This window comes from Channa argus, chromosome 14 (genome assembly GCF_033026475.1).
Source record: "Channa argus isolate prfri chromosome 14, Channa argus male v1.0, whole genome shotgun sequence".
Taxonomy (NCBI): Eukaryota; Metazoa; Chordata; class Actinopteri; order Anabantiformes; family Channidae; genus Channa; species Channa argus.
The window spans coordinates 4,303,746-4,331,616 of record NC_090210.1 but is presented as its reverse complement, the minus strand read 5'-3'; the positions used below and the strand labels follow the sequence as shown (position 1 = coordinate 4,331,616).

Sequence of the window (27,871 nt, the reverse complement as noted above, 5' to 3'; positions counted from 1 at the left end):
TTTTGGTTGAGTGTGAACACAAGCATGTAGTAGGCTACTGAGAACAAAAGCAGCTACTTCAATGCAACACATTTTAGATTTGATACCATTTCTCATGCAGCGTTTATTACACATTAATACAAACAGGACAGAATGAAACGTTACAATACAAGTAAACACAACAACACATAATGATAAACAGGGACACGTCAAACTCACATATCATTAGACTGTGTCATTAGAGTGATAAGTGTAGACACTAGTCAGCAAACCTTTGTGGCCAAAGGCAAGTCAATAAATCCGCCTTTGACAAGTGGTTTCAGCAGCCGACACAGGTCCAAACCCAACCACTAGGGGGACAATGTGACTTTTGAATGACTCCTCTGAAGAACACAACTCATAACCTTTACTGAGCTGTGATTACATATAGCCTGTTTTCCACATACTTTACAACACAATCCGGAGTTCAATCGCAACTATAAAACAACTGATAGGAAAAGAAGGCACTGGACATAATTGTGCCAAATATTGTCAATATTTATCCAGTTCTCCAGTCTCTTGTAATAACACTGCAGTTGGCACACAGAAGAGCACTCACACACATACACATATGTGTAAAGTGTTTCTGATATGTACTGTCGTGCAGCCTATTAGACACAGTGCAGCCGCTGCAGCAGTGACAATACAGCCACTTTTATGTAAGTCTATAAGTATAAATTAGATAACAGCCACGGTCAAAGATACCTTGTGTTATATCACATTTCTAGAGTCAAGGAACTTTTATGCTTACGCGAATGATTGCGCGCTCTAACCAGTTCAACCACATTGGCCACACACACACTTGTATAACCGTTTAGATAACAGCCAGCCGTGCTGAGCCGCTCAGAGCCAACCATCGGCATCGCTTCATTCACAGGCAGCTGCCTCGTAGTGATTTGCTCTCGCCTCATTCACTCCGGCTGTAGCCGTGGTTTTCCACGTGAACAGGACGACACCCTTATGTAAAAGGACTGACGGTGCCACGGACCAGTTGCAATGCGGAGCGGCACTAACCCTCGCCGCCCTGTTGCATGTAAGACACGCTGATTGGCTAAGAGCTCCGTGACGCGGCGAGCGACGGTTCTGTGGGCCTATCGGCGCACAAGCTTGGGGAGGCGCCCATCATGAGGTCACTGCCTTCGCTGGAGATTGAGGGCAGAGTCCCGGTGTTTGGAAACCTGAAGTGGAGAGAGACCAGTGTGTCAGAGCAGACCGGCACCGGAGGATCAGCTCTATCTGTCTTCGGGATCCTACTCAAAGGAGGTCTGAAAACAAGGCTTGATTCTGTGGAGACACCCAGACCAGTAAAGGATCTGCCTTTTGTGAGGTTGGTGGACTATTTTGCCTGTGTGTAGCGAGCAGTATCTGTACGGTTGTTTTTAAAAGCTGTTAGAAGGAGGTAACATCGCCACAATGACCTGTATTCTGGATGTGCACAATGTTTTTTCACGAACGTGAAGCGTGAGTTGCATAACTGTGTCACTGTTAGGGTCAAGTTCGGTCACTAGACTACCTTCCAGTGCAGCAAATGACCGGAGCTGCCCACATGACAGATATGACGTGAGGAAGTAACTTATCGTCCGTGAGCTAAAATACCTGATCTCAAGGATCTTAGATTTACACGATGGCAGCAGATGTAAATAAAGTAAGTTTTACAGCGCACCAGGACGTCGCACCGCTGACAGGTCTCGACCGTGGTGGAGACGCCTCCGTCACATAGTATAGTGGGTTGTAGATGCGCTTTCTGGAGTCACCGTCACATGAAAACTCAGCATAACGACTTACATAAAGAGTCCACTGCAGCAGCACATGCAGAGGTTCACATGCAGCATCGGTATGAGAATTTGTGAGATATGGTTTTTCCTCTGAACAGTCATCATGCTGTTGATGTTTGAGGCAGGTGATTTGCACAGTTGTCTTAACTATGAAGTAAAAAGCATTTGATAAATGATACACTAACGTTCAGAGGACTGGTTTATTAAAACGTGCTCTGACAGTTATGTTTAGCCTCTGCTGATGTGGGAAAATACTAAGCACTTTGGTTTTAGCTCCTATTTTTTAGGGAGAGCGGAAGTATTTCCTTTTTTGGAAGCCTAAGGTTTGACGCTGCTGTGCAGTTGTCTCTATTCCAATCGACATGGGAATCTGAAAGGACAATTAACTACAGGCAAAGAAACAGACCACACTCCTCAATCTGCTGCCAACTAAAAAGCGTTTTCAGCTTTTCAGGAAACGTGGGAGGATGAAAAATACTTGAAAAACTGGAGCTTTAAACTCTCTGTAATATCAGGCATTGCTGAAATGTTGATTAACCCAAATGCTTATTCTTTATAGTTTTTTGTTTGCTTTCACTTAAAGGGAAAGTTTAAAATACTTGATCATTTTCAACTTTACATAATAAGGCTGGTGAATGAGAAGTCAGTAGATCTGTTAACTTTATTGTGGCATGTTTGGCTCAGTGTCAGGCATAAACTTCTCCACCCACAGTGGTGAGCACACAGTGTTTCTTACTGCTTCCTTCAAGGATTAGTTGAATAAAGCAGTTGGTTAGTTAGTTAGTTGGTGTTCTCAAAGGAGATCATGTTGCAGGATAGACTAGTTACTTCAAATTGTAGCATGGCCCATGTGCCTGCAAACTGGGGACAAATGGGAAACTTTATCTTCCCTCAGTAACGGGACAGTTTAATCTCATTCTGACCATAAACGTCTGTATTAGCAACTTAGAAAATTAATAAAGTGAGTACAGTGTGTGGTGCAGTTGGAGTCTGACACGTTAAGATGTACTTGAAGACAACCTGAGCCATGTCTGAATACTAAAGAATTCACAGGCCATTCCCCTAATGGTTCAAATATTACACCTTCTTTTGTGTCCAGACAGGAATTCAGGTTACTGTGAGAAATCATATTTAAGTAGGAAAAAGAGCAAATATCAGATTGGCAATGAAGGACTGATACATTACATGATGATGAAGCAGTAGCTTGAAGTACAGTAATAATGATAATGGTCAGGTTTTAAAGTATAGACACTTTCACAGATTTGGTTAAAGGTTTAGTGACCAGTAGGAGTCAACTTATTAGGGTATAAGCTAAGGTCAACCAGTATAACTTTTAAAGGTTAAAGAGGATCATCAACAGATTTTTAAAATGTACTTTTTAGACTGAAGATGTGATTCATGCTGTTATGTGTGGTGCCTGTCAGACTGGGTAGTTTTGAAATCATGAATTTGCTCAGATGAATTTCATGTTAACTCTTCATATGAAATTGATCAGAATAAATTTGTATTTTTGTAAGTTGTCCTGCAACTTGAATCTATTGTCCAAGGTGATTACTACACAGTCTGTAATTAATACAATTAATGTTTCCAACATGGTACATAGTTATAAAACTGCAGCTACTGCATGGTTGCATGGTTTGAGATGGCACAGTAGATTATATTATCAGGGTACTGTAGTTATTATTAGGAAGAAGAGAAGATTCTATGGTGTGAAGTTTCAGAAAAATCATGTCAAGATGAGGTAGCAGCCTTTACTACTTCATTCTGAGGTCTTTTATTTGGCTGTGTGATCTGGATATTTTCTTGAAATAAAAACAACTAAGTACTGAAATATGGTGAGCGGGATAGTGACAGCCAATAGAGTTAAGAGGTAGAACTTTCTGTGTTTGTTCCCTAATTTCTAATCTCACATCTTAAAAACCAAAGTTAGGGCTGAGGGATTTCTCCGTGTATTTGATGTAAATTACTAAATTATTAATAAATGCAGTAACAAACGTATTGAAAATAAGTGGATATTGATATCTTGTCACATCATTTCTACAACACATACCCGATTGATTTCTTTTTTATTTCTCTTACCGACTGTGATCAGTGAATTGTACAACACAAATTACAGATTCATTTGTCTCTGTAGAACTTTCCGTCAGTAAGTTTTACATGTTGTGTTTAGAAAACATTTAAAGCAACCATGTTTCTTACAACATAATTTCATGAAAACATGGCTATTTCTTCCACTCAGGAACAACTTGTTGAATATCTCAGACAGAATGAGATTATTCAGAAATATTGCTTCTTTTCACCAGTCTAGAAGAAAAGTGTTCACCACCACTGCTTTGGAGAAAAAAACTAACCTTTTACAATTTATTTTCATTTAGAAACCTTGGCTTTTATTGGTTTGAGGCCATTTCTGAATTGGTTGTTTCATCCTTTTTACAAAGAAAACACGATTTCTTTCAAATGATCTCTTTTAAAAAAGACCCCTTAGATTCAAAAGGGGAAGTGAGCAACATGTTCCCAACAACCCAGAATGAGTCTCTGATTGCATTAAAATGACTGAAATTGCCCAAATATACAACTTTTAATTATGTTAAGGTTTCCGATTTACCCTTGTTAACCGCCAGTACCTTGACGTGCCCACCTTATTGGAGAATGTAATAGGTTCCTAAACCCGTTAAAAGGCACTGTGCAGTTTGGAAAGCTTAATAATTAATTTAAGTGCGTCACAGCCTGAGTGCTGAGATCATTTAAAACCAGTGAATGTCACTAACTGAAAAGTGACACTGTAACAGTGTTAGACGCAAGACAAGGGTACATGAAACTCCCTGTAAGGTAACTTAGTTGAAGGTGTAATGATTAGTTTCTTAGTGGGGATCCAAGAAGTCTATGTAAAATCCCTTCTGCCTCCTTCCCTGCAGCTCAACAGGATGAAGTAGGTTGGTTGCAAACGTTTGGATCCCCCTAATTTTGCTATTTTAAAATTAGGGCACGCAAACTTTTGCACCAATGGTCGAACATTTAGAAACTAATATCAGAAATAGTAACAGGTGGTTTGCAAAAAGATATATGCTCACTATAAAACAGGAGTTTTATTGCATGCTGTGTATTGACTGTTGTTCTTTTAAGCAAGCAAAAGGTGAGTGTTTTCTGTGCATTTGCAATAATAGAAATGCAGTGGGTCTATGTAATAAATAACCTCGTAACATTTTCAGTCTTCCTAGGGTTAATATTTGATTATCCATTCATGGTGCTGGAACATTATGCACAATAAAAGATACTGACTTAACAAGCTGCAACTGCAATTTGTTCTTCTTATATGTTTATCTTTTTCTTTTTAGATTCATTCAATTTTATTTTAATTGTATAGCAACAATTTACAACAGAGTCAACTCAAGATTAGTGAAGCCCTTACAGACAAACACAGCAAACACTCCTTGAGCAAGCACTGGGAGACAGTGGAGGGGAGGGATTCTTTAATAGTAGAAACCTCCAACCGAATCAGGGTGGGCCGACAACAGCAATGTAGTCAGGGAAGGAGATGAGCACCAACCTCCAGCTTAACGGCTCTTGTGTCTCTTTTTGACTCTTCTGGTACTTGCCGTGATAGCGTTAGTCAGTTCAGTTTTGTCCTTAGCTTTGGACAATAATTTGAGTAGCAGTTGCTTCTTGTTTAACGAAGAAAAAGTCTCTGTGGTAAAAAAGAACACCAAGTCAGCCCTTTATGCAGTGTACAGTATGTAATATATTGGATGAGTAATATCTCTTAGTTAGATGGCCACTATCCATAAAAGGGTTTCTGTGAAGCGTATTCTATCTTCTACTCACCAAGTTGTATCCAAATTGTACAGCACCGCCTGCTCATTTGTGTGTTCATGTTTGTCTCGCTAATGTTGTTACCATGTGCTGTCCCACTTCACATAGCAACAGGGATTTAAAAAAAAAAAAACTTTTGGCAGGTTAGTGATAAGCAGGCTAATGATTGTGAGCTCACTGCTCTCTGTCATTTTAAAACACATCACCAGATTGGTTACTTATTAATATAAATATTTTACTACTAACACTATTTATCATACATTTTGTACAAAGTCATGACCGTTGTGTCATGTAGTCTAATTCATGCAGCATTCTAGTTGTAGATGGTAAATGTTTGCATTTTTTGCTTCATTTCAATGTGAAATTGCACTTTACACACATTGATTCTACAGTGAGCTACCATGCAAGTTGCTGATGATTGGGATCAATTTATGGTTCCATTTATGGGATAATTAAGGTTGCAGACTGTGTTGGTGGTAACCTTTCAATCTCTGCTCTTAAATTTGAAACATAATTGATGTTTGGAATGTTTGGATCACAAAATAAAATGTAATCATATAAATTGTCCGCTTAGTGCTGCACACAGAGACTATGGTATAATTACCATGATTATAAGTTATTTTGGGTTGAAGCTGCACCAATTCATGTCAACGAAATGGGTCATTCACTTAGCATCATTATCTGAGATGACAGTGGTTTTGTCTAGGGCAGTATGTTGAATACGCTGCATGCTCCATCACATGAGAACTGGAAACAGGGCCAAAGGTTTCAAAAACCCCATGGTGGCATTCAGTGTTTTATGTATCCAGGAGTGGATGATCCTTTGAAACGGTTGGATCGCTCAGATGGGACAGACCTGCTGTTTTTAACGGCTGCACTGTCTGTAGCAAAAAGCCTTTTAACTGTACATCAGAGAAGCACCTGCAGGGCTCTTCAGAGGTCAGGGGTTAAACCCTGCTATGTGCTCTGATATTTGAACAGACAAAAAAAACCTGACACCTTTTTAACGGAGGATTGGTGCAGCATTGATGCATGTCTCGCAAACTCTTTTAACTGTGTACATACTTTTGTGTGTGCATCCAAATGAATCCCTGTATTAAAGAACCTTGCCAGTAAAATGCATTTAACAACTGCAATTAGTTTTAATTATTTCTTTAGCAGTCCTTCATCTTTCCCACTCCCTACATATACTCATAACTTGCATAACAGTCATTACTTCATTACTAAGATGTACAATCTCTTTCTTTCAACAGATAAATTCACTGAGCGTCCTATTTCCTCTTTCAATGCCCTTGTCAAAATGGGGTGATTGTGTTGTTTAATCATCCAGTTAACTAACCTGGAACGAGCCCAGGGCAGCACTCCTCCTGATGTCAGAATATACAGACGCCAAACCGTCCTGCTTCCCAGTACTGGAGGACCAGGATGGAGCCTTGGGATGCAGAACTTCCACTTCATGCACCTCTGTGCCAAGGGGGGCCTCAGGATGCAGTCCAATGGCACAGCTGCACCGGATGGGTGGCTACAGCCAAGGTGGGCCTGACTTAGGTCTACCCTCAGAGGGCAGTGACAGCAGTGGCCAGGACCCTCCCGGCTCACCACAAAACCATTGCAAGAATGGTCGGTCCCGGACCCTCCCCGAGGAGGACATGGAGATGAAGAGTAGCAGGTCCAGTGGGAGTGGGACCGAATCCCAGGGCAACGAAAGCCAAGGCAATGAGAGTCATGGCAACGAGAGTCTCGGCCATGAATCAATGGGCAGCTCTAATGGGAACAGCAAAGATTCTGCACTGCTGGAGTGTTCTGAAAGCAACAAGAGGTTAGTGGTGGGTGTGGGAACACTGAAGTCATTTGCAGGCCTGCCTATATCTGGCACCAGTATATTGCACAAGAATTCTTCATGTGATATTTTGGTTGGTCACTTCTTTCTGACTCTCTTGAGTGGCCATGAAATGTTCATTTAATTTGTTTTACTCTATTAAACATGACAACTGTTCTGTTGGGAATTTTATGCTCCTTGTTGATAAAGAGCTTTGTGTGTTAATAAAATAGGTGCAATTTGTATAAAATTACAATTGTGTTGGATAACAAGATCAAAGTAATTATATGAACAGTTTTAGAGATTGCCTTATCTCACAGTGGTGTTATGCAGCATAGCATAATAGTTGATGTCTTTTCGTATTTTACTTTTGGATTTACATACTTTTGGTTATATTTAAAGACACATCTTTGAAATGATTACATTTAAACGTTCTTTATTTGGAAAGCTAGGCTCATGGTGATTTTTCCCAGTATACTGTTTCCCAAATATTCTAGCACAACCTATAGAGCCACAATAGGCCCAATGATAAGAAATACACCAGTGTGAAATAAATAGGAAATATCTTTTAAGCCAAATAAGATATATTATAGAGAATCATTCCATTTGATTACATCTTGTTCTCATATTTTTCCTGTGGTAGAGGCAGTGGATGGTGGATTTTTGGTTTCTTCTGGTTTTTTCTTAGTAGAAGATTCATTTTGTTTGGCATAATGACAAATGTCTTATTTGTATGTAGGACAACCAGATTCTTGATGATGCAGAGTGGTTGCTTTTAAACACAGATAACATGCTTCAAGCTACAGGGAGAAAACAAGCAAACAACTCTTACGAAGAGTTTTTTTCAGCAAACTTTTGGCTTTAGCTGCTTCTCTTAAAGTGTTGTGGCTTGTTTTTTGCTTGTGTTTGCTGTAGGGTGAAGAGAGTAAGACTGGATTTCATTTCATGTGCCAATTGCGAATGGTCATTTTTCTTATTGTCTCAAGTCCCATCAGGTCTTCTGAATGTAGTGTGTGTGTGTGTGTGTGTGTGTGTCTGTGCCAGATGATTAAGACTAACGATGATTTTAATATGATGAATTTAATAATACAGCTACTCAAATTAACTTTACTAAGCTTGAAGCAAGCGTAGCAGCCTTGTTGGGCCTGTTAAGTGTGTGTACAGACTCATTGGTGATATTATTTATAGAGTAAACTGTACCAAGCTGACGGGTTTGTTAGCCACTTGTAGTTTTACAGCACATTAACTCTACTACAGAAATCAGAATTTGGTTCAGTTACAATTGCAGTTTCCGGAACTCCCAAAAACTGCTTGGACGTGATAACTGTGTAGCTGGGAATAGGGTCAGACAAACCCAGGCCAGGAGATTGCCAGAGCGTGTTTTGAGCAGTGGAAAAAAAAAACAATATGACTGTTTCTTCCAGGAGGAAGACTGGATTGATGTCATCTGGTAGGCTGGAGGCTGGCTTTCTCCTAATGCCAGACGGGTTGGGTCATGCTCTGCAACTGTTTGTTATTGATTGCCATGGCAACGCAGTCTTTGTCATGTTTGTGACTGGGTTGTGTGATCAGAGCTTGCGAACTCTCTATTTATCTTCTGACTTCCCAAACCTTTTAAATCCAAATCGCCTTTTTAAAACACTCCCTCTTTCTGCTTGCAGTGCACCCACCTCAGCTTCCTCCCTCATCTGCCAGCAGCATGACTTTATTAACTTCTCTCACCTTGTGTTACTCACTTTCTCATCCCTTACCTTAGTTGAACTTCTAGCCTTTGTACCCATTTTTGTAAACCAGGTCTTTTAAAATCACTTTTCTTACTATTTTTAGCTCCCTAGTTTTATTTCTATTTCATCCTATGCATATGTGCTTTCACTGTTTTCCCTTTTCAGTCAGATAAAATAGTTTGTTTAAAAGGCCAAAGATTAAGAACATGTTGCTTGACAACCACAATATTGCCCCTTTTAGGCTCAGATACGGCCTATTCATCAAGTGACAATTGTCCAGGCAGAAACACATTTTGGATAATTAAGCCACCATGTGGTATTTAGCATTTTTGTTGATTTTGGTGGCTTCTGTGGACAAAAGCCATTACATCCGCTATCAGCACCAGTTCCTCTTGGCACAAAGATCCCACTTCACCCATCTGTGGCCCTTAGCTGTACATTTGACAGAGGGAGATGGGAGAAATTTGTATTAGAGAAAGAGAATGGCTGTATTGTTGGAATGATGTAGACTAATATACCTCCTAACGAAACAGTATCACATTTAGGAGATTGTGGTTGATGACCATTAATTCCACAGTCTCATGAGACTTATATCAATCACAACATTTAGTACAGAGATGCTTGTGACATGTTTAGAATGGGAAAACCATTCACTTTTATTATGCTGATGAAAGGGACGCTGTTTTACCCCTTTACATTTACACTTTACACTGAAGGCTTTAATATCAAGGTTAAAATTATTGTTTAAACTAAAATTAAACATGGTCTTTTATTATTATTTAACATCCCCACCATGGACAACGGTGTGGCCAGCATTGTGCTGTGGGGATGCTTTATTGTAACAGGCTGTGAAATGTTCATGAAAGTACAGGGCGCAAGAAATTCTGAAAAATCTGTGGTAAAAGCTGCTGTGGCAGTTTTTTCAGCAAGAAAGTGCCCCTGAAGATAACGAATAAGCCACATAAGAGAGGCAAATCACAAACATTGATTTGATCCAAAATGTGTGCCATATTTGAACAACTTAATAGAGCTTGGTCAGTTTTAAACGTAGACATAGTGTCAGCAGAAACTGAGTGTTATGTTGTACAGGTGGGCGTTACAAACTGATAACTCAGTGTTTTTGTAGAATTAGGTCTCTTGTTGTGCTTGGAGAGGCTATTTATGAACGTTGTGTCAGTAGTAAATCATATATATGACATGTATTTGAAAAGAAAGAAAGTGTCTCTTGAAAGCTGGTGATTTTACTTTATTATAGCATTGATAAGCTTGTAGGGTAACACAGCGGATCATATCACAGACTGTTGACCAAAGTGATCAAAGTACTCTATTACTCTATTAGACCTGATCAGAAATCACTTTATTTAAATGCACTGTTAGTGATTGATTAAACAGGTAAGAAAATCTAAAAGGAAACAATTTTCAACGCTGTTTACGTTAGCACATGTTGTTATGATTTATTTACTCTAAATTCATTTATAGTCATATATGTAGTCATATGCGTAATGGAAAAACACACCAGATGTTAAAGCCCAGTTGAGCTTCTGTTGCCTTATTCATATGCAGTTGATTCACTGTCTTAGTCACATCACTGTATAGCTGTAATGAGAATGTAATGAGATATCTACACATACACCTGATAAGGTAAGAGGTCAGATGTTTACAGGAGCTGTCATTGAAAGGTTCCTAATTAAATGAGGCTGCCTTCCCCTGATCTTCACCTTCAGCAGAGAAGCTCTGGGCCTGCTGCCCAAAATAGAAATCACGGACTTTTTAAAGCATGTTACGACGACTCACAGACTTACAGCAGCATTGCAAATTAGCCTACTGAACACTAATACACGTTCCGACTGTCCAGTCTAAAACCAGCTGTTGCACCCTTGAGTATTAAATGCTATATTTGTTTGAATTACAGACATGGTTATACTTGAAGAGGCTATTTGTAAAAGTGTTTTCTATTTTTAGACAGGTAAGCAGGTTATTCATAGTAACCTGAGTTGTAGCTCAGTCAGTATCTCAGAGAGCTGTTAATGATCTGGAGGTAAGCTTGTTGTCTAGTACAGTGAGCTAGTTAGTCACCACACTGTTATCAGTTAATAGGGGTTGGAGGGCTAGTTGTCATCTTAAAATTGCAACTATTTTCAGAAAAGTTGTTCATATTTGCCCAAATATTGAATCAGGTATTTTATTCTACGGCTGCAAAAGGTTCCCCTCTATATTCTGGCCCGTCAAGAGAAAAAACCTTAGCCTTGGCAGGAATGTCATAAGGTGACCTCAACCTTTTTGTTCATCCCTTTTACCCTTTGCTGAGTTCTGCTGGCCTGCAGGTGCTGGATCCCACTAAGATTATATATACCAACATTTAGAGGCCCTTTGTCTGAAATACACCTATTAGTCTTAATTGTGTTGGTACTCAGTTACAGTTGTCCTATTTTAGTAGTATATCCCATTCCAGATACTTTGTATGTAGTTTGTTTATGTCAAAAAGCAATACATTAACATGTTTTGACAGGACGTTGTGTTTACAAAACTGTGATTTCATAGCCAATTATATGTAACTGAGTGTAACTCAGCAACACACTTAAAGATTTAGTAGATTTGATATGTGTACTGACATTTGTGAATACACTTAAATACTGTATGTCCCCTTTCTGTTGAACAAACTACATGGCATGATCAAAACCTCAAACTTTAATTTGAAACTCTCAGTTATGACGAGGCACAGTTTGGGTTTTGAACACTCAAAATCACTCAGAATGTCAGTCTGTCTTCAGCTTGAGCAGAGAAAGACCCTGCACAGCGCAGAAACTGAAATAGTTCCTCTGCTCGTGTCCACAGACATTGGCACACAAACTTAGTACCACACAACAACTTTTATAACCTTCTCCTGTGTCTTATTCTTTTTGTTTTATCAGTCTTTTTTTCTTTTCTTATCTTGTATGGACCCTTATATTATTTCAGTGCTTAGTAAAACATAATTTTTCTCTGGTGAATACATAGTATAGAACAAAATATCGTATTATCTCAAATACTTAATAATGCTTTTTCTCATTTTATGTTGCATTATAATGAGTAAACTGTACACTTTGTTTTTTACTGGTATATTTCTTTAAATATTGAGGTAATTGCATATTTGCCTACTTTTTATGTATTTTTCTGGACTATTTGTTAGTTGTGTGAGAATTCCTATTTACATGTACGTCTGTACCTGTGCCAATGGCAAATTAAGAACTTGAGTTAACTGTATTAGATGCCTGCTTTTGTTTGAAGATGCTATTTGTGTAGCTGTTTTCTATTCTTAGGTTAGCTGGGTATTTATAGGAAACTGAGTTGTGGTGAGTCAGTGTCTCAGAGTGCTGTCAATTATAATGTATTAGCATAGGGTTAAGCTTGTAGGTTAATACAGTGGCTCACACACATGCAAGAAACTCTTCAGCTGCATGTCAGCCTTTCACATTAGTGGACCTTTTGGTGTGTTTTAACTGCAGATGTTTCCTGGTTTTAATCAGAACCTAAGGTACAGGAACAGACATGACAAACATGGGGCATATTGAAACCAGCACAGTCAAAACTTGACAAAAAGTATTGACTCAAGTTTCACTTACTAACTTTTCTAAACCCTAAACGTTCCCAGTGTAATGGGTCTTTCAGGAAGAAATCACAAAAACCAAAAACCCAACCTCAACCCAAACGTTTAGGTCTAGAATGATGTCTGGCTAATTATAAATAATAATTTACTTTAACCAGAATCATTGAAGGACTACCTCTCACTGCTCTGTGTGTCCATATACTGTAGGATTAAATATTACATAGACACAGGAGTGACAGGAAGGCGTCAAGAAAGTGCAGTGAAATAAAGTGCCTAGTTTTCAATTTTTTGACCTGTCATTATGTTTTGTGTACTGAGAGTCATGTTTTCTATGCCCAACAATTTCCAGTAAACCCCCTCTTCCAATTCTGTGTCACAAGTACTGTAACTATGTCAACATGCTGTTGCATCCTTTGGCTTCCAGACATGTTTAAGGAGGTGAAACAGTTTGGCTTCTATTAGCTGCTAAATAAGAGCTTGAGCTGAATTCACTGTTTCCCATTAACATTTACAAAGGCAGAACTTTGCCACCTTAGCAGGAAATGCATGTGCGTTTTATTAATTTGTGTTTCAAAGTAATTTTGTTTTGCTTAAGTTACTGTGAAAGGAATGACAGCTATGGTTTGAGTGATTTTTCTTTTTCCCCCTTTGTTTTGTTGACGCTCTCCTTCTCTCCCGCCACAGCTCAAATTCCCACAGTCCATCTCCTCCCAGCAGCTCAAACGCCTTCAGTCTGCTGAGCTCGGAGCAGGACAACCCTTCAACCAGCGGCTGCAGGTAAACACTGACCACTATTCTATAATCATAAATATCACATCAACACTGCCTCCAAAATCCTATTTTAAAAGTTCTGTACTATTTCCTTTACCCCTGTTTTGGGGGTTTTCCTCATTGCAAAATCTGACCACCAATGTGCACATGTTTCTTACTTTGCACCTTGCAGTAGTCAGGAATCTGCCAAAGCCAAGACCCAAAAGGAGTTGATTAAAACTCTTAAAGAGCTGAAGCTTCACCTGCCTGCTGAGAAAAGACACAATAACAAGTCCACAACACTGAACACCCTCAAGTACGCCCTACGCTGTGTCAAACAGGTGGAAGGTAAAGTGCATTCAGCTTCTCTCCGCTCCTGCCATGTGTTGTTCTTCAAACCTGTCATCTGTTTCTGTTCACACCTCGCAAGCTGATGTTTTCACCTACAAGCTTTCTGTACTTTAATAATTGAGTCCGCGTGAATCAGTAAATGTGTGACTGTAGCTTTGTCTCACAAGAATGTGTGAGCGGCTGAAGGTGAACAAAGAAGAACAAAAAAGATGTAATTTGAGCAGAAGGGAGCATTTCTGTGGGCGGCTCTATGGGTATTGGTCTGTAAATGCTTAATTCCACCCTGTCTAAATGTTTACAGATGGAAATGGGCGGGTAGAGCGTCAGCAGTTCAGTCTTTAGTTTGGTTGTTACTGAATAGGTAGCACTGAGACATTCTCCATCATTCCTTAAAAATCTGTGTGACATCAGTTTGAGTAGGTCACTGTTTATTGTACTCTAACTTCATCCCTGTGGTTTTCATAGATAACAATATTTAATCTCTTTTCAATGGTTTCTATTATGTTTTAATCAGACTTTGACAAAATGGCTGTATCTGTTTTTGCAGCCAATGAAGAGTATTACCAGCTGCTGATGATCAATGACAGTCAACCTTCAGGCCTGGATGTGTCTTCCTATACGATAGAGGAAATAGACAGCATCACTTCTGAATACACCCTCAAAAACAATGTGAGCCACTGAATTATGTTGATGATAGTATTGAAACTGATAGTCTTGTTGGCTGCATATATTGATAAACACTGTCATGTAGAATTTGCACAAGTCAGTAATTGAAGATTTTATATTTGATCAATCAAGACTTTTAACAAAAAATATTATTGCACTTATTGTACTTTATTGAAGCAGTTAAGTTTTCTCTCTCATCCCACTTTCTGGATTTTGTCATTTCAACAGGACATTTTCGCTGTAGCAGTATCTCTCATCACAGGACGAATAGTCTACATTTCTGATCAGGCGGCCTCCATTCTGAACTGCAAAAGAGATGTGTTCAAGAACACCAAGTTTGTTGAGTTCCTGACGCCACAGGATGTTAGCGTGTTCTACAGCTTCACAACACCGTACCGCCTGCCGTCATGGAGCATGTGCACTGGAGCAGGTACATCAATTACAAACTAGAAACCTTAGCAAGAATGGATCTCCCTCACCCAGTAGACGCTAAACATTTAGAGTAGACAGAAATACCAACAACAATATGTAGAAACAGATGGTTTAAATATATTTTAAGAACGACTAATTGTCGGAGTTAGTAAAAAAAGCTCCAAACACTTAGAGAAATGTGGTTTAGTTTCCTTTGTAGTATTTTGTATAAGAAGAAAGTGCATAGAAGCACCTTGCAACCTGCAACATGGCAGTAAACCACAGCCTCGTTTCTGTCCTCCATTAAATCAAGCTGCTTAGTCATTTGTTAAAATGAGTTTTTACCAACTAAGCTGCAATCAATAGATTGCGCTGTCTCAGATGCTGAAGCAAAAAATAGGAAAGTGTAATTGAACTATAATCCAATTTACTGAACAGAAAATCCATTTAGTTTAACTACTTATTCACTGAAGAATAAAATGTGTAACCTCCACAGGAACAGAGACAAAGGCCTCATTATATATTTTCCATCCAGTTAAAGTAATAATGGTCAGATCAACTTGTTGGTCTATTGCTTTAACCATTTTCTACTCATCAGTCCCAGAGCTGTAACAAGGTTTCCACATATGCATCTGTGCACAGAATCATTATGGAGCTGCACTTTATCTGTTGTTTTTAATACTTCATATGCCTGGAAAAAGTTTGGACAGTGAACCCAAATAAGAACCAGACTCTATTTATATTAATCTTAAGTGCATCGCTTCTAAATGAATGAATGAATTAAAGCTGACTTGCCAGCAGGAGTCAAGACCTCGACTGGCATTAGGCAGGATTGTGTTGCTCTTGAATTAATACATTTCTTTTTCCCATTTCAGAGTCATCCCCACCTGACTGCATGCAGGAGAAATCCTTCTTTTGTCGTATCAGGTGTGTGAGTTAAAATTCAGTGTCAGTCCATCTGCTGCTCATTGGTGTTTGTAGTTTTTATTCAAATTTTCATTCCACTCTTCACTTTTCAATTAGTTCCTGATCATAAACATGTAAACTAAAATGAAATGCTTTTTTAGAAAGTGTTAACACATGTAGACGTTACTGTATTTGTTAGCAGTCGTCAGTTGATTTTATTATTTCTTCATTCCACAACTTACAACTTATTCTCATTGAGGTGTAAGCAGTCACCTTTAGTAACCCCTCTTGTAACATCTTTCCAGTGGTGGTAAAGAGGGTGAGGGGGACCTGCAGTACTATCCATTCCGAATGACCCCCTATCTAATGAAGGTCCAAGACACTGTGCATGCTGAAGACCAGTTCTGCTGCCTCCTGCTGGCTGAGAGAGTTCACTCTGGTTATGAAGGTCAGATCTGAGCCCAAGTTTGAGGAAGATGTTAGGTCAAATTTCAAACAAAAAACCCATCTGGTAATGTTTGTTATGGTCTAAATGTCGGATATAGGTGGATGATTTTCTCTTCTTTAAAGCTCCCAGAATTCCAACGGACAAACGCATCTTCACCACTACTCATACACCGAGCTGTGTGTTCCAGGATGTGGATGAGAGGTGAGATATGCTGGAACTTCTTTTATGACTTTGCTGTTAGTTTGTGCTGATGGATGCTGACTAATGAAGCTGATATTTTGTGTATCAGGGCCGTGCCTCTCCTTGGGTACCTCCCCCAGGATTTGATTGGCACACCAGTCCTCCGCCACCTTCACCCCAATGACCGACCGATCATGTTGGCCATTCACAGAAAGAGTGAGTGTGCAGAATTACACAGATGGAGAAATATTTTACTGTGTGCCTACAGTTAATCTGTTAATTTATATGATCTGACTATGTTATTTTTTTAATTGGTGTGTTTTTTGTTTCCCCTGCAGTTCTTCAGTATGCAGGGCAGCCATTTGACCACTCGTCCATCCGATTCTGTGCAAGAAATGGAGAATATATCATTCTTGACACTAGCTGGTCCAGTTTTGTCAACCCGTGGAGCCGCAAGGTCTCCTTTGTGATTGGGAGACACAAAGTCCGCATGTGAGTTTTAGTCCAGTAATATTAAAATTGATCACTTAGACACTTTTTGCTTAGATTAAATCAGATCAGCTGATGTTTGTCGTTGTCTTACAGGGGCCCTGTGAATGAAGATGTTTTTCTGGCCCCACTTTCTCCTGTGAGTGAGATGAAGACCATGGCCTCTGACATCCAGGACATTACAGAACAGATTCATCGGCTCTTGCTACAGGTCTAAATGAATAAGAAATTTAATAACAAAAGGTTTAGGGGCATATGGTGTGGAGAACAGAAGAAGGTAGCTCGTTTAAGATGTAATAAATCCTAGGAGCCACTGTAGCAGCAATAAAATATTCATAGAATGGAGGCAGGTGCTAACATATAAAAATGAAGGTTTTGAGCATATTTGCTTCCAAAACAAAACTAATGAATTAAATGAAGACAACTTGGTGGAAACTGGAAGAGCATACTTCAGATCTAAGCCCCTAAATCCTAAAAGGAGCTATTACTGTGCTCAGACCTATATCCTTTCTGTGTAGTGACTCTTTCTTTTCATATTTTACTTTTAAATCTCCTTCTTCCTTCTCTTTTGCTGTGGCCAGCCTGTTCATAACAGTGGGTCCAGTGGTCACGGTAGTGTGAACAGCAATGACCACCTCCTGGGCATGACCTCCTCCTGTGAAAGCATGACCAACAGCAGTGGGAACAAGATGCGGCGAGAAGAGGAGGAAGTGAGCAGCAAGGCCAGACCAGTGAGTAGAAACTTGACCAATACCTGTACTTTAGTACTGTGGTTGTAGCCCACATTTTATACTTGGGCAGGATTATACGTTACTAGCTCGTACTGTCCACACGGTGTTGTCTTAACTTTTCAAACCCACTCTTGACGACCTGATTCTATTGGATGGCAGCATCATTTCACTTTACATTCCAAGTTAAAATCATAAACATTATCACAATAAATATAAATTTGTTTCATTTCTTCTTTAATACTTGACTATTTGGGGTAGTATTTGGAGAAGTATTTGGAGTCGAATAATGTATTTTAAAGCACATAGGAGAGTGACGCTTGGTGTTTCTATGTCACAGCGTACTTTTCAGGAAATCTGTAAAGGGGTTCACCTCCAGAAGAGCCAGGAGCAGCAGATAACTAAACCAGACAACACAAAGAGCAACGGCAGTAAGTCCAGCTGATAATTACCTGCCTATTTGTGTGCCAGTTGTAGAGACTGTGTCTAAATCAGAGACTGTAACAAAGGTCATGTGACTTTTTGTGCTGAAAGTGATGCTATTCACCATCCTGCCCCTAACTCCAGGCTTTTCTCCAGTAGAGTCTGTACAGAAGAACCCAGCTGTGGTTCGGCCCAAAAACTCATCCACTCCTTTCAACTGGAGGGAAACTGGGTCAGCTATGGACGAGAGTAGAACCTCTTTCCAGGAGGAGCTGACCTTCAATGACCAGACTAGCTACTCCTACCAGCAGATCAGCTGCCTGGACAGTGTCATCAGGTAGAAAGATGAAGAAGGATTTAAAGTCTTCGAATCAGTGTCATGTTAAGAACATAAAAGCACTGTGCTATAATACAGTTCCTTTGTAATACTCTTTGATCCTACCTAAGAGGCCATTTGGACCCAGCATTGTGAACTAGATTGCCCAATAGGTTATGTGGTCATGTGGCACATGTGAACCAGAGCTAAGACTCCTCATCAGATTAACCCCAGAATACATTTCACACAATTTCCTAAAATCTTTAGATTTTTAGGGTTGAAACCTAATATCATTTTTATTATCAGTATCAATAAAGCTGATCATACCTATTACAGTTTGGTCTCGAACCATTGCATAACATGTTTACAATAACACAGAGAAGCTCCTTCTTTGTTTCCTATTTCTTTAGATAACTTGATGATAATGATCCAATGCAGAAACTCATCTGTTATTGTGTTTACGATCGTGTAGGTACTTGGAGAGCTATAATGTTCCAATGACTATGAAGAGGAAGTGCCAGTCTTTGTCTAACACCACATCCTCAAACTCAGATGAGGACAAACAGAATGGATCCAGCAGCATGCAGGTGTCTAAAGGTATGTGGCACTTTACTTATTCATACATTTAGTCTCTGTCCTTTCTTCTGAACTTCTCTTCTGAATGGTGAATTGCCATTTCCTTGTCAGTATCTCTTATTCTCGGTCTTTTGGCAGAACCAGCCTTGTTGAAGGACGATTCTGCTCTCTCTGCTTTGGATAATCGAGACAAAAAGTCCAGTGATGCAGCCACAGCAGTAGTGGGCTCTTCGATGCCCCTGCCTGTACCTAACAAACCAGAGAGTGTGGTGTCCATAACTAGTCAGTGCAGCTACAGCAGCACCATAGTACATGTTGGGGACAAGAAACCTCAACGCGACTCAGGTAAAGTGCCAAGTATTGTCCTTCAACCTGATTTCATCTATTTTTGCATATTTATTACCCAAAAGGATCCGATCTTTAAGCAAAAATAGAATTTTTAGAAACCCAAGTAACATAGTGTTTAGGTTATAATTTTATCCAAACAGCTATCCAAAAAGCAAATGATCCATTTAAGAGGCACTGACCTCAGATTTCTCTACATTAACAGGATTAACTGCACACACTCTGTACAGGGCCCCAAATAACTGCAGTGGTGGTGATTATTATTGTAGCAAGTTGTATTCTTGGTAGTATTCACTGCTAGCATTAATGCAGACAGTTAGTGTTATGTAGACTAAAATGAATGTTAGTTGTCCAGACTTTTAGAAATCATTGGCTAAATAATTGGCTAAAATGATGCATGAGAATCATTAGTGGGAGTCAGGGAAGTTCCATTTGAGATTACAGATTACTCAATGAATTTTCTGCTGTGTCTGAGTGTCTATAAAGAAATACTCACGCAATAAATGATATTTAATTTAAATGCGAGCCAATAAAAGACCTAGTTATAACAGTTATTTATAGACATTCTTATCAACAATGTATTGTTTTATTGTGAATTAATACACCTCATGGGTTTGCAGTTTGTTAAAGTTGTTTCCCCACATGTCATCCATACAGAGATGACGGAGGACGTAGCAGGTGCAGGAGAACCAGCAGAATCCAGCCATAACGCCGGACCTCCTCCTTGTGCTGTTTCCCCTTCTAGTCAGGAGAGGGAACCCTATAAGAAGCTGGGTTTGACAAAGCAGGTTTTGGCAGCTCATACACAGAAGGAGGAGCAGGCCTTTCTCCACCGTTTCAGAGAGCTTCGCGGTCTCACAGCACTCAAAGCAAACTGCTCTCATCACCGGGATCACAGGAGGGAGCAGGCCACCACTGATGGTACCACTGAACACAACACTGACACGTCATATAAGAAGTGTAATGCTGTTTTGTTAAAATGCATGTCCGTGTCTTTATTCTGTAATAACAGACTGACACACCAAATTAATGAATATGTATGATTTGGGAAAGTGGCACCATCACTAAAAAGAAGTCAGAAAGAAGTGAACAATCAGACGAGAACAGTAAAGTTATGTCTCACACTTCCGTTGCAGTTTACAGACAGCTTCCCTGTTTGAGTTTGCATGGTCCCACATGAGATGTTTGCTAACATTTTATTTACATTGACTTTCAGTTTATCCTGTTATCAAATGTAACTAAAAAACTAAAAACTAAAATAAGACCAAGATTTTAGGTGGAAATATGATCTTACTTCTTTTGCTAAATCAAACTTATAATCAACAACTATGCTTTTCAAATTTCATTTTGTCCTCTTGAACCCCTAGCCGTACCTGCTGCTCGATCCTGTACGCAGGGTGGAGCGGGTGCAGAGCCCACCACACGGCGAGGCACACGGAATAAGAAGACCAGGTCAAAGCGAGTCAGGCAGATCGAGTCCTCAGACAGTACGGCATCTCATCACAGACAACAACAGCTGCGGCCCCCTCTTCTGAACCTGACCTCTTGGTCTCCGTCTGACACCTCACAGTCCACTTTTCCTATGGCCTACCCCTCTGTGATGCCCGGATACCCCCTCCCGGTTTACCCTAGAGCAAATTACATAGCTCCCTGCACAGATGCCAATCTAACAGCTTTTGGGGACAACCAGGGAGCTGCACCCCCTCCCTGCCCACCATCTATTCACCCAGCTTCCTACGCCACTCCCATGGTCACTCCAGTCGTGGCTCTAGTTCTGCCTAACTACATGTACCCTCAAATGGCCACCGGGCCTCCTCCACCACCACAGCCAGTGTACCGTGCAGAGTCTGGCTGCTTTCCCATGCAGACACAGCTGTTTGGTCCGAGTGTCTTTACAGGGCCGAACACCTTCCCAGCTCCTCCGTCTTTCACCGCTCAGAATCAGCTCAACTCCGAGAACCATTTAGCTCCTCAAGCAGGCTACTTGACTCCATCATTCTACTTTCTTCCATCCCCTGAAACTGCAAAGGCCGCCGGGGAGGGACAGTCTCGCTCCTCAACGCCCCAGTCTGGAGGAGGTGGAGGTCATGCATCTCCACCTTTGTTCCAGTCTAGCTGCAGCTCACCCCTTAATCTGCTGGAACTGGAGTTGTCTGTGGACAGGCAGGACAGCACAGTGCTCTCTGCTGGAGGACAAGGGAACAATACGGCTGAAAGAGAGAAAGGAGCAGGTGGCAGCCGGGCCAAGGAGAGGGAGCTGAAGCAGGTAAACAATGAAATACAGTTTCTGTTTCTTCACTTCATTTGTTCTCTTTCCTTTTCATCCTCAGGTCTCCCAGCACCTGGGACTGTTATTCTTCACCTGTAACGTTCCTTAACTGTCAGGATAAAATGTCTAAACCTTGCTGAACTGGGGAAAGTTCTGGCATGGTTCCCCCCGATGCACGCAATCATTTGTCTCAGCCTTGTGGGATTTAACACAATCAATCACAATTTATCCCAATGATTCCTTCATATTAATCACAGTAATAAAGTTCTGTTTTGCTCTGTATGTGTAATGTCAAGTCACTCTAGACACCACTGTGACCCCAGGGTGTTAACACATCATGTTATTATCCCTTATACCCTTAGCCATCTCTCAGTCTCCTTGGTCCACCTGGACCCTTGTATTACGAGGGCACGCCCTGTGTCTGTGGGCATTTGTCTTGGGATAAAGTGTGCTCTAGACTGAGAGCTTACAGCAAAGAGGTAGGCGAATCATACGAAAACCTCCGCACTATAATCCCATTCCTCCCTGATTCCATATGTCAGTTATATCTGTATGAGTTACTCCTTTTTTTAATTTTTCATGATATATTTCAAAGAGTGACACTGATTGTAAAGCATGAGACTGGGAAACTTAAAACAACAAAACAAACAAGTTGATGTATTGAGCTACTTCAAAAGCTCTACCAGGTTAAATGCATACACTCATTCAGTTTGCATGCAGGGCTTCCAAGGCTTGGACAAAACCAATACCTTTAACAGTAGATCCTATTTTAGCATCAGTGGGGACAAGTTTTTGTTTTTGGGAATGCAAACATTTTTTTTTTTAACTATCTTCTATGACATAAAATCACATACTATAATGCAAGTGCTTTGTTTATGAATGCAATGACTTGCCCTACTTTAAACCAACTGGAAAAAGATCAGGAGACGTGACACAAACCAGCTTATGACACTGCATCCGCTGCATCACAAAGATGCAAGTGTTGGAGGAACGTCTACAGTCTCTTGGCCAGTGCTATGAAGTCAGCCTCCTCTTTAAATGTGTTGTTTAATGTTTTTTGTTTGTGCAGGCAAGTTCACGTGGCGATGGGAACAACAGTGATGCCAATTCTTCATCCAGTGGCATGTTGGACATTATTCTCCATGAGGACTCTTGCTCAGGCACCGGTTCAGCCACATCAGGGTCAATGGGCTCAGGGTCCAACGGCTGTGGAACTTCAGCCAGTGGGACGTCCGACAGCAGGACATCTAAGAGCAGGACATCAGCTAGTGGAGCCTCAGCTAGTGGCACCTCCGGCAGTGGAACAGGTCTGAAAAAAATGTTCAGCCGAGTATGAGTAGCTCCACACATCCTCAGCAGTTGATTAGCAAAGTCATACAAAGTTACCAGATTCAGTTTAATTCTTTCATATTTTCTAATGTCTGTTGAGAATTGTCTCCTTAGAAGTAGGGTTAGGGAACCCTAACCTTATAGTAGAATATAGTTTCAGCCTGCTATCAAAGATATTTAGACAAATATTACACAGTGTTTTTCTTACTGGAAGGGCCACAGATTTAGCTCACAAACCTCTAACCATTATCTGCTATTCCCTATTTTCATAGCCTCACATGATGATTTTTCCATGTGTGCCGATGGATTAAGCCCTTATGTATAAAGATTAAGCAAATGTTTAAAAGGCTGCTGTAAATAAGTAATTTTGAGGTATATCTAATCTCCTAATATGAAGATTTAACAGCATATGATAAGTTTGTCTTGAAATGTAAATGTTTTTTTTCTTTGGATATTCTCAGAAAGCAACAACAGTAGTAAGTACTTCGGCAGCGTGGACTCATCCCAGAATAGCCAGAACGTCATAGGTCACTTGAGCATCAGCGAAGGAAGACCCGTGGAGATGGAGCAGAGCGAACAATTCATCAAGAATGTACTGCAAGACCCGCAGTGGCTGCTCATGGCCAACACAGATTACGAGGTCATGATGACCTATCAGCTGCCCTCGCGGTGAGTAAGACAGGGATGTAGCCAATGAGGAGTAGGATAATTGCCCGGTTGGCACTACTGTTTGATAGTTTATCAACCTCCTTATTGTTGTAGATGGGTGAGGGTAACCATGCATCCATACACAGTGTGCTCTGTTCCTCAGTAATAGACCCTTTTCCTGTTTATAGACAATGGGGGACGTGTGCAGCCAGGAGGTAGAAAACATTTTGATTCACATACTGTAGGTGTCATGGGCTTATCGTAACTATAGACAACTTTCTAGAAGACAGTAAAGGTCTGTATTTATTTTCTATAAAGAAAACGCCTTTACTGTCTACGACACTCAATGCACTGATGTTTAAACAACTATACATGGAGACCCAGAACTTAATAGTGCACTAAAGCTCCCTATTCTACATAACTTGCCAACAAAGCTTGGCTATAAAATCACACAAAAATCTACAATTCAGGGCTCCAGGATTTAATTTTTTTTCTTTTTTTTTTTGGTCTAATGGCTTAGACACCTCTTGGTGTTTAGTTGGTTAAGGTGATTTTGTTAAGGATCATTTTGAAGGCAGTTGATTCCTTGTTTCAGAACATGAGGTGAGGAGTTCAACAGGTCAACTGTGTTTTCCGCATGAAAACCATGTTGACGGCGTCCCATAGACAGTTGCCAACTGCGTAGTACCAGATATTAAACGTAGTGATGAGGAAGACCAGCATGTCTTCTGAAGAAAGTGCTCGGCAGTGTCTCAGTTATGGGTAGATAACAGAACAGGCCTATCGGGTACGTGCGTGTTGTCTCATAACCTGTCCCTCTGTGCTCCCTGGCTGCACATGCAATCTCACAGTGGTTTCTGTGGGGAAACTGGTCTGTGAGCTGCAGATATCTGATGATAGTTGGTACATGAGCTTTTTGTGTTGCTTTTGTGTCTTGCTGTCTTCAGACAACACAATAACAATGTACCTATTTCTCTGAAAAAGTAAAAAAAAAGTAAAAAACATGATACTTGTAGTGATAGTTCTTAACCACTAGATGCACCCCTACATCAACTCTGACATCAAGTGAGTCCGTAGGCAGTTGACTGTATCATCACAGTAGAATTTTTTACAAAATACTGTAGCTTTGTAGCTGAAAAATCATTATTATTCTTAATAACCTTCATGTTTTAATGTATTCTCACATATGCCTGCTGGGTACTGTATTGAATTTGCTTGCATTTGTGTATTTGCTTGGATCTGCAGGGACATCCAGAAAGTGCTCAAGGAGGACAGAGAGAAGCTGAGGCTGCTGCAGAAGAACCAGCCACACTTTACAGAGGAGCAGAAGAAGGAGCTGATGGATGTCCACCCCTGGATTAAAAAGGGCTGCCTACCTAAGGCCATTGACAAGGTAGAACGAGAATGTTTATTTGGTTTAATTTAGGTCAACTCACAATCCATTCAGTTGAATTCCCTAATAAAGATTTAGCTTATACAGTTTTCTACAATTGTTAAGGTATAATTGTTAAGTACATTACATTAGGCAGCACATACATCCCATCTCTCACTTTCATGTCAGTACCACAACCAAAGCTGTGAGAAGAGAGGAAATTATAATTGTGATGTGTTGAAATGCAATGGCCTCTGAACTGCTATATATGCTGCTGGATCAGTTGTCTCCTGGACTTTGGAGTTCTGTGGTGACTTTTCTTGGTTTGCAGTTTGTATTGCTCAATATATGCACTGCCAAAATGATAATTATGACACACAGTTTGACAAATTGTAATTATAATTACAATAATTACAAATTATAAAATCTGCATTTTATATTTTAGTTTGATCTTCCAAAAAAATAGAATCAGAAAGAGGTCTGGGGTGAGAAAGGACTGAGAAACAAACAGAAGATTCTTTTTTCTTTTTCTTTTCATCTTTTACTAATATTTATTAGTAGTTTATCTGTTTATCTTTGTCTTGACCAAAACTTAATTTCTTTCTCTTTATTTACTTTTAAAGTGCGACAGAGAGTTGTGCCCTCACCCACTCTGCCTTCTGTATACCCGTTTGTGTCTTGTAGGTCTGTTGTTGCTGTGACAGCTCTTCAGAGGCAGCTGCAGCAGCCGCGGTGGGAGCGGCAGTGGAGGATCAACCAGATCTGATATAGAGGTGGGCGAGAGGGGGGGGCTGCCAGAGAAGAGCCCTCGAACACTCCCACAGCCGCTCTTCTAGCTCTGGTTTTCAGACAGCACAAAACAGACAATAAACTGCAGAGAAGCTTGAGACATTCATCACCCATCAGCTTCTAGTTCTGCACCACTGTGAACAGCAGCTTCTAAAATGGACCTTCTGCATAAAAGATCACACCAGTTTACTCTTCACACAAAAATGTCATTCAAATCTTTGCCTTGTTTTATTTAGTTGTGTAGGTGCCACTGGAAATCTTGACTTCTGTAGAATGTAAATATGTGTGGTCAGCTTCACATTATATTTTAGTTCATTTTGATATATAATAATCCACCAGGCAGGATATTTTTTTTTTATGCTTGCAGGATTTGGTTTTCTTCATGACTACCTGTGTTTGCTTGTTTCCGTGTAACATTTAGGAGAAGCCTTTCCTTGCACTGAGAAATGAGGTGAGGCAATTTATTGTATCTCCCAATAAGGGAGATACTCTTGCACCTGGTACTACAGCAGAGGTGAAATGATATCAAGGGCTGTTTTATTTACATGCCAGGATGTGGCTGATTGGTGCACAGACTGTTAGGTTCGTGATTGAACTGAGTATTTTGTGATGTAACTTCCTCAGTTACAACAACACTACACTACGTCAGCATGTGGTGAGAACAGGTGAGGTTTATACCACCGTCATGCGTACCCTTCAAGCACTAAATGAAAGCACAAGTGCACTTTGTGGGCTGCCGTGGAAGAAGACAAAAAAACACGAACGTGACTTCTGTGCAATCTGTTGTGTTTGCTCACAATCATTTCGGGCGTTGCACATTGTCACAGGGAGGAAATTAAAGGGCAATATACAAATCTACTCGCATATTGTTACCACCTCCATCTCCACCAGTAATGAAAAAGAAAAATGCAGACTTGACACATAGTGTAAAGGTGCAGGTAGAAGCCCTGCATTCAGAACATTTGCTCAAAGTACAGAGGTATTTTATTCATACAATTGCAGTATAAAAAGAATTATTTATCCAGAAAGGTCCAGATGTTATACTGTTATTGTAGTATTTTATTGATGCATCAATAAGCAACATATTATAGTTGGCCACTGCCAAGCTATTTATTTCCTGGCCGGCTTAGTCTATGACAATGTATTGTGTTCAGTATTATTTTATATAGCATGACTTGAAAATTCTTAAGTACTTGCTGTATATCAATTGATGCCCAGGCACAATAGAGGTGGTGAAAACCTTTTTAAAAATCGTGCAATACATTCTAACCGCACTCAACAGTCCATTATCTTACATTTCTAGGACTTTATGTAATTTAATATTTAAATATTTCCTCTCTCTGATATTTGGAGCAGCATGGGTGACATATTTAGCTAATACAGCTTTACAGTAAGTTTAAATTCTCTTACTAAATGCAGCTTTTGTTTTTGAAACACCTGTGATTTTTCAGATGTCTGTCATTTAAAGAAACAGTTCATTCACATTTCAGTGCTTGTATGAATGTTTGAGCATATATATATATTTTTACATATGTTAGTTCTTATTGTACACATTTCTGTGTTTTCAACATATGGCTTAAAAAGCAAACAAAACCAAGACCATTTTTACTGTAATTGTATTCTGAAAGTCTGAGTTGTGTAACTAACAATAAGACAGTTTCCCACCATGGAACAAAATAGAGTGTTGTTTATGGTGGGTGATACTAGAATATTCCCCAGCTTAAAAGTGTGCCACCTAACACTTGAAATGCTCTGATGTTGGCCCTGGAGGAGAACATCCTGAGCACATTACTGTTCACAACAAAGCTGTGGTCTCCTCAGAAGTCAGGGTTTACGGTTATTGCACTGGTGTAAAACAGAACAGACAGATGTCAAGAAAGATGTGGAGAACTTCTCTCGACTTTTAAGCTCATGCTGTAATATAACAAGTAACTGCTTTTTAAAGATTTCCTGGATTTACCATCTGTCTGTCTTTCTATTTGAACAGACACGGACACTTTGCGTTTTATTTGTCTTTAATGTACATTATTCTTTTTGTTAAATTTCAAAATAAAATATTGCCTACTTTACAGTGAAGCTGCGTGTGTTTTTAAATGTCCGCACAAAAAAGCCTTCTGTGTTTGGCAGTTCAGCTCTTGTTTGC

The 27,871-nt window shown here is 40.0% G+C and overlaps 1 protein-coding gene across 4 annotated transcripts; it reads left to right on the top strand.

The window, feature by feature from the left end:
• Positions 1-1,097: 1,097 nt before the first annotated feature.
• per2 (period circadian clock 2) lies at positions 1,098-27,797 on the top strand. 4 transcript variants are annotated; one of them, XM_067474772.1, is made up of 24 exons: positions 1,099-1,345; positions 6,857-7,422; positions 13,417-13,509; positions 13,676-13,830; positions 14,381-14,502; positions 14,728-14,929; positions 15,786-15,837; positions 16,122-16,264; positions 16,387-16,465; positions 16,554-16,660; positions 16,783-16,936; positions 17,030-17,144; positions 17,515-17,664; positions 18,002-18,092; positions 18,229-18,421; positions 18,873-18,997; positions 19,115-19,321; positions 19,979-20,242; positions 20,689-21,587; positions 21,953-22,069; positions 22,660-22,897; positions 23,381-23,588; positions 24,813-24,960; positions 25,624-27,797. In XM_067474772.1, the coding sequence occupies exons 2-24, from the start codon at positions 6,974-6,976 to the stop codon at positions 25,708-25,710; spliced, it is 4,398 nt and encodes a 1,465-aa protein (XP_067330873.1). In that variant the 5' UTR covers positions 1,099-1,345; positions 6,857-6,973; the 3' UTR covers positions 25,711-27,797. The 4 variants fall into 4 exon arrangements, with proteins under 4 accessions (XP_067330876.1, XP_067330873.1, XP_067330874.1 ...); XM_067474773.1 differs by having other exon boundaries at positions 1,100-1,345; positions 18,241-18,421; XM_067474774.1 differs by having other exon boundaries at positions 1,102-1,345; positions 18,244-18,421.
• The last annotated feature ends 74 nt before the right edge of the window (positions 27,798-27,871 follow it).